The following is a 13,930-nucleotide window of genomic DNA, read 5'->3' as shown; positions in this document are numbered from 1 at the left end:
TAGCATTGCAAAATACAACCCCATCTCTTAACAGTTTTCAAATTGAAGGTAATGACAATTTGAAACCTAAAATCCATTTAGTACCATACAATTAGCATTTAAAAATTAATTATAATTGGTTCAAGTAGAATAGCAAGTATTAATAATTTTAGTTAAGGCCCTCATGAATGCCTGTGCATACTAGGATATAAAACAAATTTTTTAGTATGGGTTATGAGAAAAACATGTATGAAAGGCACCATTTTATATAATTCTAAGAGATTAATAGTGGTACTTCTCAGGAGGAAAACCTGAAATTGAAATTTAGAACTTACATGAGGCAGGATGTGCAGTGGTCCTTTAGTCAGACTTCCCAGACTTCTGTCTCTTAACACTTTCTAGCCATGTGACCTTGGACAAATTACTTAGCTACTCTGTGCTTCAGTTTCCTTATTTGTGAAATGAAGCAGGTAACCACCTCAGAGAGCCCTTAAGAAGACTTACTGTGTAAATAAGCTTTAAACAATGCCTGGTACATACTTTTCAGTTAGCATTACAAAGATCATTACTTTTATTATTGTTACAAATATTTTCATGGTTCTGGAATTGAGCCAAGGGCTTTGAACATGCAAAGCAAGCACTCTAGAAGTGAGCTAACCCCCAGCACAATTATTATTATTTTCAGTTATTATTAAAGACAGGAGTTACTCTATGTCATAGGAATTATGACTTATGAACCAGAAAATGCTGTCTTATTGAGTAGACATTCTCTGCCTTCAGTGCTGTACTTTAAAGAAATTCAGGGTATGACTGACACTCATGTCACTTACAGTCTAATGGAGGACACGAGGCTCAATGCATGAATCTACCAGGGAATAACAGACTGTCTCAGGTTGTGAGAATGACAAGTGTAGGAACCATTAGGTTTTCCTCTTTGAGTGCAGCACTTTGTACTGTCCTGAAGAAAGTTAAGCCTTCAATTTTTGGTTCCTGCTGGAGGGAACTGGGTTGATAGGACAACTCTGAGAAAGTCCTGAGTCTCTCTTGCCTGGCTCAGGAGAAGAACTGGGGAGGAAGAAGGGCCTTTGGGATGGGTGGGGGAGAGAAGGCACAGAAATAGAAAGTGGGAATCTTTCATGTAGATATTGTATCAGAGTCTCAGCCAAAAGGAAATGTGGGCAGCCTGCCTACCTGCCTTGCTTCCTTTTGCAGTGCTGTAGAGTAAACCCAGGAGGACCTGCGCATGCTGGCAAGTGCTCTACAACTGACCTACACCCCCCCACACTGTTTTTTGGTAGGGTGGGGGTGGGGTCGGCTACCAGGGATGGAACTCAGGGGCACTGGCCACAAAGCCACATCCTCAGACCTATTTTTAATTTTATTTAGAGACAGGGTTTCACTCATTGATGAGGCTGATGGAACTTTTGATCCTCCTGCCTCAGCCTTCCGAGCCGCTGGGATTACAGGCGTGTGCGACCACACCTGGCTTGTGTTTTTTTTTTTTTTTTAATACCTGTATTTTTTTTTTTTTGGAGCGGGGTGGGGTGGGGGATTGCCATGAATTACATCGAGAATGTAGAATGCCATTTGAACTGGGATGTTAGAATCCTGGAAGTGCTGCCAACAGGAGCACTTCCATGTGAAGCTATTTAGCCATGAGTGCATTGTTAGTAATTTGGATTGTTATTAATTTTTCTGAGGGGATATGTGGAGAGAGAAGTTGACCTCTCCCCCCTTTTAAAGAGGGAGAGAATTTTTTTTTTTTTTAATATTTATTTTTCAGTTCTCGGCGGACACAACATCTTTGTTGGTATGTGGTGCTGAGGATCGAACCCGGGCCGCACGCATGCCAGGCGAGCGCGCTACCGCTTGAGCTACATCCCCAGCCCGGCCTTTCTTGATCTGTAGCTTTGTTGTAGAGCAGAGCTTTGAAAACTTTTACATGCATTCAAATCACCTGGGGATCTTGTTAAAATGCAAGTTTGGATTCAATAGCTCTGTGATCTTCAATGAGTTATTTAGCTACTCTGTGCTTCCGTTTCTTCATTTATAAAATGGGGATTCTTCATTTCCTTTCTCCTTTTCTCCTCCTCCTCCTTCTTTCATTTATTTACATTTATTTTATTCTGAATTTATTCCCTGTCTTCTGGTTTAGGAACAGTTTGTTCTTTTTCATTTTAGTGTAGCAGGTGAGCTCAGGTGAATTTGACTGTGAGCTCTGAGAGGTGGTACAGCTGGGTGTTTTGTTCATTGGGTGTGTTCCATGGCCATAGACTCTGCATCTAAACCCTTAAGTTCAGCATTACTCTCTGCATATTTAAGCATATGCAGCAAAAATTCAGCGCTGGTTTTGGGCCACCAACCCAGTGTCCAGCCCTACTGCTTGGCCCAGGCACACCTACCAACTCCATCGTTCACATATTACTTCTCTAAAGTAACATCTTTTGGACACAAAGTGGCTTTTTGGATATGCATATCATCCTTAATGGCCTGGGCAGTTTCTCAGGTAATTATTAAAATGAGCATGAATTTTTGTACCTCTTGATTTGCATGATTTTTTGGAGGCTTCTGGGTCAATCGAACTGTGAACCATTTTTAGATTATTTCCAGCTGCTTCTAGGAGGGTACGTGAGACCCTGCATCTCTAACGAGCTCTCCTGAGCTGCATTGCTGCTGGCTTGGAAAAGCAAGACATTACTTTCTGTAACACAAATGCTTTGTGTTTATATTTCATTACCCATCTTACCAGATTTTTGCTGAATTTACTAAATGTCAGGTAAGTTGATGTTTAACAATCAGTTGGGCAGCTGGATCTTCTTTGTTGATAGTTGCTTATTTTCTATATAATAATTGATGCATTTAGAAACAGTTCTCTTAATCCAAGATATGCATGATTTTTATTATTATCGGTGGAATTTTAATTTGATTTGGATTCAAGTTTTCATTGTGACAAGTGGCTTTTTATGTGGTGGACATTTTGCTGGAGCCCCTGTTCTTGAGAAATGTTTATATAGCAAATTCGATTGACATGACTAAGTGAGGTTAAGTGAGAAGTAGGCTTACAGGGAAGGGGGAGAATGGATCATGGCAGAAGGAAGACAAAGGACGTAACTTTTGACATAGCTTAATTCTGTCTCCTTTTAAAAATGCTTTAAATAATTTGAAGTATGGATGCTTGTCTGAAAGAACAAGAAATTTACACAGCCTCTATTTTCTGGCCTGGTGCCCTTTGAAGGTGGGTGGTAGTAAGGTGAACCTCTGAGATGGCACAGTCACTCTTCCTGCAGGTGACAGCCAGCCCAGATTCTCCCAGGCAGTTCCTCTTCAGTGGTTCTCTGGGCCCTGGGATGGTGGCCGGGGGTTTTTCTTTTTAGGAAATCAGTTGCTAGCACAATTCACAATAGCTAAATTGTGGGACCAAGCCAGATGCCCTTCAGTAGATGAATGGATAGGGAAACTGTGGTATATCTACACAATGGAATATTAGTCAGCATTAAAAGAGAATAAAATCATGGCAGGTGAATGGATAGAGTTGGAGAATATAAGACTAATTGAAGCAAGCCAATCCCCCCAAACCAGAGGCTGAATGTTTTCTTTGATATGAAGATGCTGACTCATAATGGGGCGGGGAGCCTGGGAGGAATGGAGGAACTTTAGATAGGGGAAAGGGGAGGGAGGGGATGGAAGGGAGAAAGAGGGTAGGAATGATGGTGGAATGAGTTAGACATCATTACCCTAGGTACGTGTATGAAGACATGAACGGTCTGAAAATACTTTGTGTACAATCAATGACTTGAAAAATTGTGCTCTATATGTGTAATATGAAATGAATGCATTCTACCATCATGAATAACACATTAGAATACATAAATAATTTAATTTTAAAAAAGGAAAATCAGTTGCTATTGTTTTTGATTATGATTCATTCTGCTGTTCAAACAAGAAAAAAAAAAACAAAGCAAATAGCAATGGATATTCATATATTTGAAAATCCAAGGGTGACACAGCTCGGGCTGCCAAATTTCCATCTGTTTCATTGGTTTCTCTTTCTTCTTGTCAGGTGTTCTTTTGCATGTGATGGGAGACGCCCTGGGGTCCGTGATTGTGGTCATCACAGCCATTATATTCTATGTGCTGCCCCTGAAAAATGAGGACCCGTGTAACTGGCAATGCTACATCGATCCCAGCCTAACTGTTGTCATGGTCATCATTATTTTGTCATCTGCCTTCCCACTCATCAAGGAGACTGCTGTCATTCTCCTGCAGATGGTCCCCAAGGGGGTCAACATGGAAGAGCTGAGTAAGTAGACTGGATTCTGATCTAGAACCAGTGTCAGCTGAATGTCATTTCAGACCAAAGGGCCAGCATTATGGCAGAGCAGTGTTTGGTTATGTATTCTGAAATACGTGAAATCACCATGCAATAGAGATGTCCCTCATGTGGTTGGCAGCCTAGCAAGATGATTCACAGCTCCAAGATCCAAAGGTCCTTTGTAAGCCATGATTCTCTGATTCAGCTGCAAAAATTCTGATAACATAGCACTTGGGTAGCACCTACTTCTGGGCTGTTTACGTTTACTTCAAAGATTTATTTTAATTCAAGGCCACTTCTGCTTTTTTATTTTCTGAAAACACAAATCATTCATATTCTAGATCCTGCTCTCTAGTTAATTGACTTCTGTGGATGTCTTTCATTAGATTAAAAAGAGCATTTTAAATTCAGAGCTTTCCTTCAGCCATTAATGAAATCTACCTCTCCTTTCCTCAAATAGAAGTCAGACTCTCACTTTAGTGCCTCTGGGGTAAAAACTTTACAGATTTTTGTAGAATTTCAATTTCAAAATATGAACTATTAAGATGTTGGTAGGAAACTGAAAATATGACTTTATTTCTAAATGGAGATTACATTTTCATAGAACAAAATTATTTATGTGTGTTATTTATTTGTCATTGCTTTATCAGTGAGCAGTAAATTTGAAATAGAAACTGGAAGACTTTATTTCATGACGTATACATGAAATTTAATTAAATGAATATAAAATACATTGGATAGGTGTGGTTGGACTGTCTCCTAATGGAGGGGTGATTTGCAGTGGGCTTTTTTTTTTTTTTTTTGCATTACTAGAGATTGAATCCAGGACCTTGTACATGCTAGGCAAGTGCTCTGTCACTGAGCTACATCTCTAGACCCTCTTTTATATTCTAGGGCTTGATCATAGGGCCTCACACATCCTAAGCACATGATCTACTACTGGGCCACACCCCCAGCTGCAGCTGGCTGTTCTTTGAAGGCTATGGCCCTGCCAGTGCTGCGTTCACTTAGCATGCGTCGGTGCCAATCTGTGGAGCCACTGCCAATAGCCGAGACTCCTCCTGTGCTCTTTTTTTCCTGGATGTTCTATTTGTCTTTTTTGGCCTTTTCTCTGGCAATGTTGTCTCTAAAAAGCCAGTGAGGTATGGTTAATTCTTTGGCTGCTTTAAAATTTGAATCAGAGCACCTACTATTTGCCCAATGCTGCAGGCAGACGCAGTGGTGCGAATGGAAGGGAGACATAGATGAGCAGGCATTCATGCTTTTGCCTTCCCCCAGGATCTAGCTTGTTTCTCAGTTAAGAAAACAAGATAAATATATATGAAAGTCTGTGATAGTATACTGGCTATGCCTTTAAGTAAGATCATATATGTATTTTAAAATATATTTGAGAGATAATAACAACAGCAATACTTGTAAACCTATTACATGCTAGGTACTGTTCTAAGAGCTTTACTTACGTTGATTCCTTCCAATCCTTAAAATAATCCTATGTGGTACCATTATTATCATTCCTAATTTACATATCAGGAAAATGAGGCACAGAGGGGCTAGGTCAGTTGCTTAAGGTCATGTAGGTTGTCAGAGACTAGGATTCCAACTCTAGTTGGCTTCAGAGTCTTTTCTCTTAAACACTGTTCCATATCATCTCACTAAATACACACTAATTTTAGAAAATATGAAAAATCCACAAAAACCTAAATAGCATAAAGAAATCCTATATAATTTGATCATGGAAACTGTCACCCTTAGTATTTTTTTCTATATACACTGTATACAAACTTTTTTAAAAAGATCATGCCATATATATAGTTTAGCTGTTTGCTCTTTTACTTAAAAATACCTATGTACATTTTTTATGTGCTTAAATATGCAATTGCTTTGAACAGGTATATCATCTTCTATAGTATAATTGGGTTAACTATTTCCTATTTTTTTTATTAATACAAAAAGCATTGCCCAAACCATTCTTGTACATAATAAAAATATTTGGTATTTCCTTTGGGTTAAATATCTTGAAACTAGAATTGCTGGTAAACGTTTTTGGTTCATATTGCTAAATTATACTTCTTTAAAAAAGAAATTCCACTTTATGCTCTCCTGGAAAGCCCATTAGAGTGTCCATTCCCTTGTGTACTCATCAGTCCTGGACTTTTTCTTTCTGGTACTGGAGATTGAACCAAGTGGTTCTTTACCACTGAGCTTCATCCCTAGCCCTTTTTATTTTGAGACAGGATCTTGCTAAATTGCTGAGGCTGACCTTGAACTTGTGATCCTCCTGCCTCAGCTTTCTGAGTCATTGGGATCACAGGTATGCACCAATGTGCCTGGTGACATACTTTTCCGTTGTTAGACTTCTTTTCTTGAATTCCTTTTCATGGGCTAGCAATGTGTGACATAGGAATTCAGAGAGGAAAGAGAGGCTTATGGGGAAACATACTTACAGAGGGACAGCTGGTTTTTCTGTTAATCTCAGCAGAAGCACTGCCATTTTGGTGAGCACGCTTGTGGAACCGCAGCCATGTTCATAGTTCCGTGTTTCAGTGAGAGCACTCACCAGGACTTTTGTTTGCTCTTCTCTCTTCTAGTGAGTAAACTCTCTACTGTGCCTGGAATCAGCAGTGTGCATGAAGTGCACATCTGGGAACTTATAAGTGGAAAGATCATTGCCACCCTGCACATCAAGTATCAGAAGGACAGGGGATATCAGGATGCCAGCACAAAAATTCGAGAAATTTTCCACAATGCAGGAATCCATAATGTGACCATCCAATTTGAAAATGTGGACTTGAAGGAATCCCTGGAGCAGAAGGACTTACTATTGCTCTGCAGCCACCCCTGTGTTTCCAATAGCTGTGCTAACAAGCTGTGCTGCCCCCCTGGGTCAGTGCCCCTGGCCCATGTCAATGGCTGTGCTGAGCACAATGGCGTTCCTCCTCTAGAGACATATTGTAGCAGAAGAGATACACCAGAAGTGGCTATTGAAGTGTCTCTGGATGGCTGCCTCAGTGACCATAGACAAGCTATTAACAAAACTCAGGAGGACCAACATGATAACAGTACACATTTTTAACCTGGTACCCACATAAAGTCAGACTATTTAGACAAGGCACTTTGGAATTGCCAACCTGGCCTGTGGAAAGAGCTTTGTGGGTTGTGGGCTCTGACCAAACTTGCAGTGTGTGCTCTCTGTGTTCAGTGGGGGTTGGCTGTTTGGGATTTTAGTGAAACATGTCTGTTGATTTTCATGTCACTGATGACCATTTTCCATCATCCTGGGTAACGACTGCTGCTCTTCAACAGTTTCAGTTTAAACATACATTTTCTGAAGCAAACTGCACTAGAGTATATGTCAGGGACATTGAAGGGCTGGGGTTCAGTGACCGTGGACACAGATTTCAAAGTAGTTCTTGCTTTGTGTATGTGTATGTGGTGCTGGCGATAGATCCCAGGGCCTTGAACATATTAGGCAAGAGCTGTACGACTGAACTATAGATCTCCAATCCTTGTTTTCAAACTGATCAGAACTTTTTGCTGACTCTCAGGTGAGCTCATAGCCTAAGTACATAGAAAAAACTGATATACCATGATAGCTGTGTTTTCTCCCCCATGAAGATCATGAAAGAGGAAAACTAACATTTCTGGTACTGCAGAGGTATCTTTGATTCAACTTGGATAAATGTAAAATAAATACCTGTTAAGGTATAAAATGTTCTCAAAGCATTAGAGGAGGTGGATTCTAGTGGGTAAGGAGAAAAACGTATTTTTTTTGGACCATCTTTTCAGTTTGTTAGGCTAAAGAAAACTAATGTTTACTTTCTGCTGGGAACTGATCTTTGGTTATAGCATGTTTTGAATGTTTAAATACCTTCTTTTCACTTGGAAGTGTGGGAATATTTCTATTTCCTTATGTACTTATTTGCTATCATTTAGAGTCTCCAGTTGGGATTACTATCATGTATTGCCTTGATGATGATTTACTTATTTGTTAAAATTTCCTTAGAGTCTCTTTTTATATGATCACATTGATCTGTGTGACATTTACCAGGGGAAAATGAGTATTCCTGACATAGGAGAATGCGAGCTATTGAGTGCTTATTTCTGCCAAATAAATAAGCTATACTGCTGTTCCTTTAATTAGACATGTTTTAAAGTATTTATTACAGTTGCCATATAGCAACTTGATGGAAAAGTTGATGTCTTAGAAACGAGAGTTAATTTAACTGCTGCTTTTAATGTGTTTTAAAGAGCTTAGCATTTTCTTTTAGATCTCTGACTCATATTACCAAGTTCAAATAAATTTATTATAATCTAATTTAGACACATAACTGAATTACATTCGTAGTGGAGAAGTATCTTTTGTGTATTTAGCAGATTGTTTAGGTATTAGTATTTAAGCCAAACAGTCTCCTAGGTGTGTGAAATGGGAGGTCCCCTAGAGAGCCAGCATTTTCTTTGATAGGTTGTAAGACTGACTGAAAACTATCCTTTTCTAGGTTGTAAGCTTTGAGTCCTGTTTGGAATCTGCACAGGCTTTATCAAAAGCGCTGGGATTATAACAAACAATATCTGCATTTTTTATCACAGGCATCATTTTAAAAATATTTGTCTTTGTCAGGGAAGGTGGTGTACACCTATAGTCCCAGCTACTCAGGAGGCTGAGGCAGGATAATCACTTGGGCCCAGGGGAGTTTGAAGCCAGTTTGGGCAACACAGTGAGACCCTGACTCAAAAAAATAAAAATTTCTTGGTCTTAGTCCTAAAATTGAATGCTAGTAAGTATACAGCTATGATCATGATGTAAAATAGAAAATTCTTTATTCTTTGCAAGTTTATTAGCAAAGTTTAAATTGGCTGTAAACAGGTAAATAGAAAAATTCCTAAAAATGTGTCCATCTCTAGAAGTTTATTGGATTAGGTTATATGCACTTTATAAGTCAAGGGGGGGTAAATATTAAGACACCGTTTCTATTTTTAGTATCAAAAGTGAGACATGTACTCTCACATAAACCAGAGGATTCTCTAAGAAACTCACCATAGTGAGATGTGAACCAAATTCTCCTACCTAAATATTGCTTGAGATGCCTTAGCTGGAGCCAAAGAAGAAATCTGTCTCTTACTTCCAAACTTGAAGGTCTAATTTGATTTCACACCATTCTATCTTTATTAAAAGGGAAAAATTGTAATTTTGCAGTTTTTGTGCAGCTAGCTAAAGGAATGCATTTCAGCTTGTTTCTAAACAATGACCTTTAACTAATCTCTAAGGTATTTTTCTGGAAAGGAGAAAGCACTTAATTCCAACATAATTAAATCTTACCTCAGAAAACTACCTTGATTGACACTTATAAATATTCCAAATTATGGATGAGGGCCAGTGAAAAATAATGCCTTTTAAAGATAGTTTGGCTAAGTGCATTTAATAAAATCCAAACAAGCTGAATAAGTGCAGTTTTTAAAAATTGGGTTAGGCGAGTTGCATTTGTCACCTGCTGTATGGTACTTTAATTTGGGTTCTACTCTCCCTTCAGTTGTTCTCTCTTTGAATTCTCCCAAGGAAATGAAAGAGTTTTCTTTTTCCCTCTGAATCAGTGCTGTTTGGTGATAGCTACATCTGATGAACAGATTTAAAACAACAGTTTTTTAGATTAGAGAAATACTGCCACTCAGTTTGTGTTCTTGTATGCTTAAGTTCATTCCAGAAAATTCTCTCCTTTTTTTTTAAGCACTTAATTCCCCTCCCCCCGCCCAACCCCCTTCAGTGCTGAGTATCAAACAAAAGGCCTTGCACATGGTAGGCAAAGTTTCTGCCACTGAGCTAAACCCTGGCCCTGAAAATGTTTTTTTTATAAAGTTTGTGGCATCCTTTGTGTGTCAGGTCAGAACCATTTTGTCCTGCATGCTAGTCTGGCTATTTATTTATCCTTCTAGCACTTTCTGTAGCTCTCTTGCCCTTCTCGTTCTATGGAACAAGTCCTTTCTATGGAACGTTGTAGAAAGCACTAGAACTGCTAAAACTGCTCAATTTTCCAGCTTTCCACTTTGGTTTTGAAAATAGAGGCTGATTTTTTTTTTTCATGCTATTTGGCCATTGTGAATATTCACAAGGCCACTAGTCTCATTGTTGACAGAAAAAAATACTTTTTGATAAAATGTCAATAAAACAGGGAGATATTATTTGAGGATTTTATTTAGTTAAGGCCTTCATGAATGCCTGTGCATACTAGGATGTAAAACAATTTTTTTTTTAGTATGGGTTATGAGAAAAACATGTGTGAAAGGCACCATTTTATATAATTCTAAGGGATTAATAGTGGTACTTCTCAGGAGGAAAACCTGAAATTGAAATTTACAACTTACACAAGGCAGGATGTGCAGTGGTCCTTTAGTCAGACTTCCCAGACTTCTATCTCTTAACACTTTTTTTTGTCATTCTTTGCAGAAACTCTAGTGGAGGTAAATTTGGAACTCTAAAACTCAATGGGAATGCGTATTTTGAATGTAAGGAAAATCCCTTAGGTAGACTTTGGATCAGAAGGCAGCTTTTCTTTGACATACGAAGCTTTTGCTCTGTTTAAACCAGATTTTTAAAAAATACTTATTTTTTAGTTTTAGTTGGACACAATATCTTTATTTTATTTTATTTTTAATGTGGTGCTGAGAATCGAACCCAGTGCCTCACGCATGCTAGGCAAGCACGCTACCACTTGAGCCACATCCCCAGTCCATTAAACAGGTTTTCCAATCTTGACATTATTGATATTTTCAACTGGACAATTCCTGATGTGTGGGGATGTCCTGTGTATTACAGGATGTTTAGCAACATCTCTGGCTTCTATTCATTTGATGACAGTAGCATCTCCCCAAGTTGTGGCAGCCAGAAATGTCTGTGACATTGCCAGATGCCCTGTGGGGAAAAATTTTACCCCTAGCTCTGAACAACTGGCTTATACTAAGGGTCTTAGGGCTGTTGTTGATGAAGTCCCTCCAGAACCCAATAGTACTTTTAATATCATCAGTTTTTCAGGATTCACTCTTTATAAATAGTACTTATTTTATTTGTTGTGCTAGGGATCAAACCCAGGATCTTGCACATGCTAAGCGCGTGCTATGCCACTCAGTTACTCCCTCAGTCAAACAATGTTTTAAATGTTGAGATAAAACTATAAAAATGCCTGGTTGTCTCTACCTAGGAATTTGGGGCAATTAAAGAAAAAAAATATAATTTAAAAAATCCTGCTATACCAATCCAACATTAGGATAATGGATGCAATGAAAAGAAAACTATTTGCTCTCTGTTCTGTGATAATTTCTTCAAGTCTTGGGTAGCTTCAATTTGATGAGCACACCATGAATGAGACTGGGTAATATCAGCACAATCGATTCTTGGGGTTAAAGTTTTAAATTTTTCATATTTAAAATTCTCAATTTTAAACTCAATGTTTCTTATTATTAGTTTTTGGTAAGGAGCTCATCTTAGTGCTTATGACAAGTTTAGACATTAAAACATTCTTCATCCTTTATGACTAGCTTAATCCCTTGCCAAATCCTATTTATTTTCTCTGAGGGGTTATATATATTAACAGAATTTGGAAGTACCTTGCTTTTAAATGTATTTTCATACTCTTGTAGTTCAAGACTGCAAATAAGACTAGTTTAGGAAAAATGAGGATACACTTCTTGATTTGGGTTTTTGTGTTTAGATAAATGATCTCTGACTGAATGTCTGTCCTATAGCTCTGCCTTTAACCTGATCAACTATCACCTCTTTGCACTTCTGAGTGTCTTTATACCCGAGTGGCCACAGTAGGAATGAAGTTATTGAATCAGGAAAATGGAACTTCCATCAGACCATAATTCTCACTGTAGTCCAAATGTTCTTATGGACTTGAAGTTTAGCTAATGTAGATGTGTTATTTTCTGGCACTTCTTTTACCAGGTGTTTTGTTGTTTACAAGGAACTTTCTTGAATGCTTGCTAAATGATCAACTGTCACCTCTTCTACAAAGCCAGGCCAGCGACTCTGAACCTGTTCTGAATTCTAGAGAGAACAACCCAGAAAGGTTGATTCCCAAGGGAGAATGACCCCTTCTTGGAGGTTTGAGGTTATGTTACAATATTGTGGAGCTTTGTTGCTTAAAGTCCTCCTTCTATCTTCATACGCAATTTTGCTAAAGTGTAATCATTACATTTGGGGGGTTGTTAAAACTTTAAGATATAGAGTTTAAATAACCCATTACTAACTGCATGCGACTCCCCCCAACAATGTATGTATGTCTGTGTACTTTTTGAAGGTGAAAGATGTTCAATGGTGCTGTAAATAAAATTTTTAAGAAATAAAAGTACAACCCAGGTGTTTGTGGAAATTGAACAGATAACCTGAAAGAGTTGACCTCACTTTGTCTTTGTCCCTTACCTTGGCAAACATGACTCAGAAATTCCTTAGTTTGGTTTTGAAAATTCGGGAAATTCTTGTTTTCTGTTTTGCTAGCCTCTTGTTCACACCTCTTTCTACTACCCTATACCATCTACAATATAACAAGGCCCATGTGTTAGTCAGCTTTCTGTTACTATAACAAACACTTGAGATAATCACATTTTAAAGAGAAAAGATTTATTTTGGATCATGATTTTGAAAGATTTAATCCATGACCAATTGGTTCTGTTCCTTTTGGGCCTGTGGAGAGAGAGCATATCATGGTGGGGAGCACATGACAGAACAAATACCTTCTTATTTCATGTCCAACAAGCAAAAAAGAGAAAGAAGAAGGGTCTGGGGTTCCACTATCAACCTCAAGGGCATACCCCCAATGACTAGAACACCTCCCAACTGGCCCTACTTCATGTTTTCTTCACCTCGTGATAGCATCAAGCAGGGGTCTAAGGCTTTAATACATGGGCCATTGGGGAACATTTAAGGTCCAAACCATAGCAGTTCATCTTGAAAAAATGTCACAAATCAATGCAGCTGTCTTACTTATTGTAAGCTACACTGATCTGGTTTCCTAGTAGAATATATTTGGTCCTGGGCTACCCAATAGGGTTTGCATAGAAAGGGAGCTTCTTGGCTTTACAGAATGGTAGAGAGGCCCACCATTATTTTGGAGAGGGCCCCATACATACATAGTCCTGGAAATCTCTCCATAGAATTGTATGTATCTTATGTAACCTTCATAAGTATGGAATTAAGAGAACAGTCTTCCACTATTTTAATTGATTTTATTTTGTCAATCAATTGATTGATCTGCATATATATTATAAACTTGTGCCAGTGACTCTGGCCTCTATGGAATTTATAGGCTACATATGAATCTAGGTAAGGCAATCCAGTTTTGTGGGAGTTTATGGGGAGCTTTGCAGGGCCTGGGATTGGGGCGGGCACCTAATGCTGGATGCATTCTGGTGCTCAAATGTCAGGGTCCAAGACTGAGGCAGCATCTCCAGGAGACAGCTGTGCAACTCTTCAGGACCACTGCTTCCTTCAATGAGTTTGCAGCATGGTGCCCAGGATGGACCCAGGACACAGAGACCCAATCCTCTGCCTACCCCATTCTCTCTGCATCCTACTCTACGGAATATTCTTCATAACACTCTTGCTTCATAACATGATATTAAACCCTTATTTCCCTCTCTCCCACTAGA

General features: G+C 38.7%; 1 protein-coding gene and 1 long non-coding RNA gene across 5 annotated transcripts in view; one reads left to right on the top strand and one right to left on the bottom strand.

The window, feature by feature from the left end:
- Window positions 1-12,636, top strand: part of Slc30a10 (solute carrier family 30 member 10) — a 46,121-nt gene extending 33,485 nt beyond the window's left edge. For all 3 annotated transcript variants that reach the window (XM_078022839.1, XM_078022837.1, XM_078022838.1), the window contains exons 3-4: window positions 4,040-4,279; window positions 6,880-12,636. In XM_078022839.1, the coding sequence (XP_077878965.1) occupies window positions 4,040-4,279; window positions 6,880-7,364 (725 nt within the window). In that variant the 3' untranslated portion in view covers window positions 7,365-12,636. The remainder of the gene's footprint in view (window positions 1-4,039; window positions 4,280-6,879) is intronic.
- The window catches only part of LOC120887267 (uncharacterized), a 45,813-nt gene continuing 35,719 nt past the window's right edge, over window positions 3,837-13,930 (bottom strand). The window contains exon 5 of one of the 2 annotated variants that reach the window (XR_013426561.1): window positions 3,837-4,119. This is a non-coding gene — a long non-coding RNA (uncharacterized LOC120887267). Of the gene's footprint in view, window positions 4,120-12,596; window positions 12,966-13,930 lie in introns of those variants that run through there. The other variant, XR_013426562.1, reaches the window with a different exon arrangement.

This window comes from Ictidomys tridecemlineatus, chromosome 10, assembly GCF_052094955.1.
Source record: "Ictidomys tridecemlineatus isolate mIctTri1 chromosome 10, mIctTri1.hap1, whole genome shotgun sequence".
Classification (NCBI taxonomy): domain Eukaryota; kingdom Metazoa; phylum Chordata; class Mammalia; order Rodentia; family Sciuridae; genus Ictidomys; species Ictidomys tridecemlineatus.
This window is presented reverse-complemented; position numbering and strand designations above follow the sequence as displayed.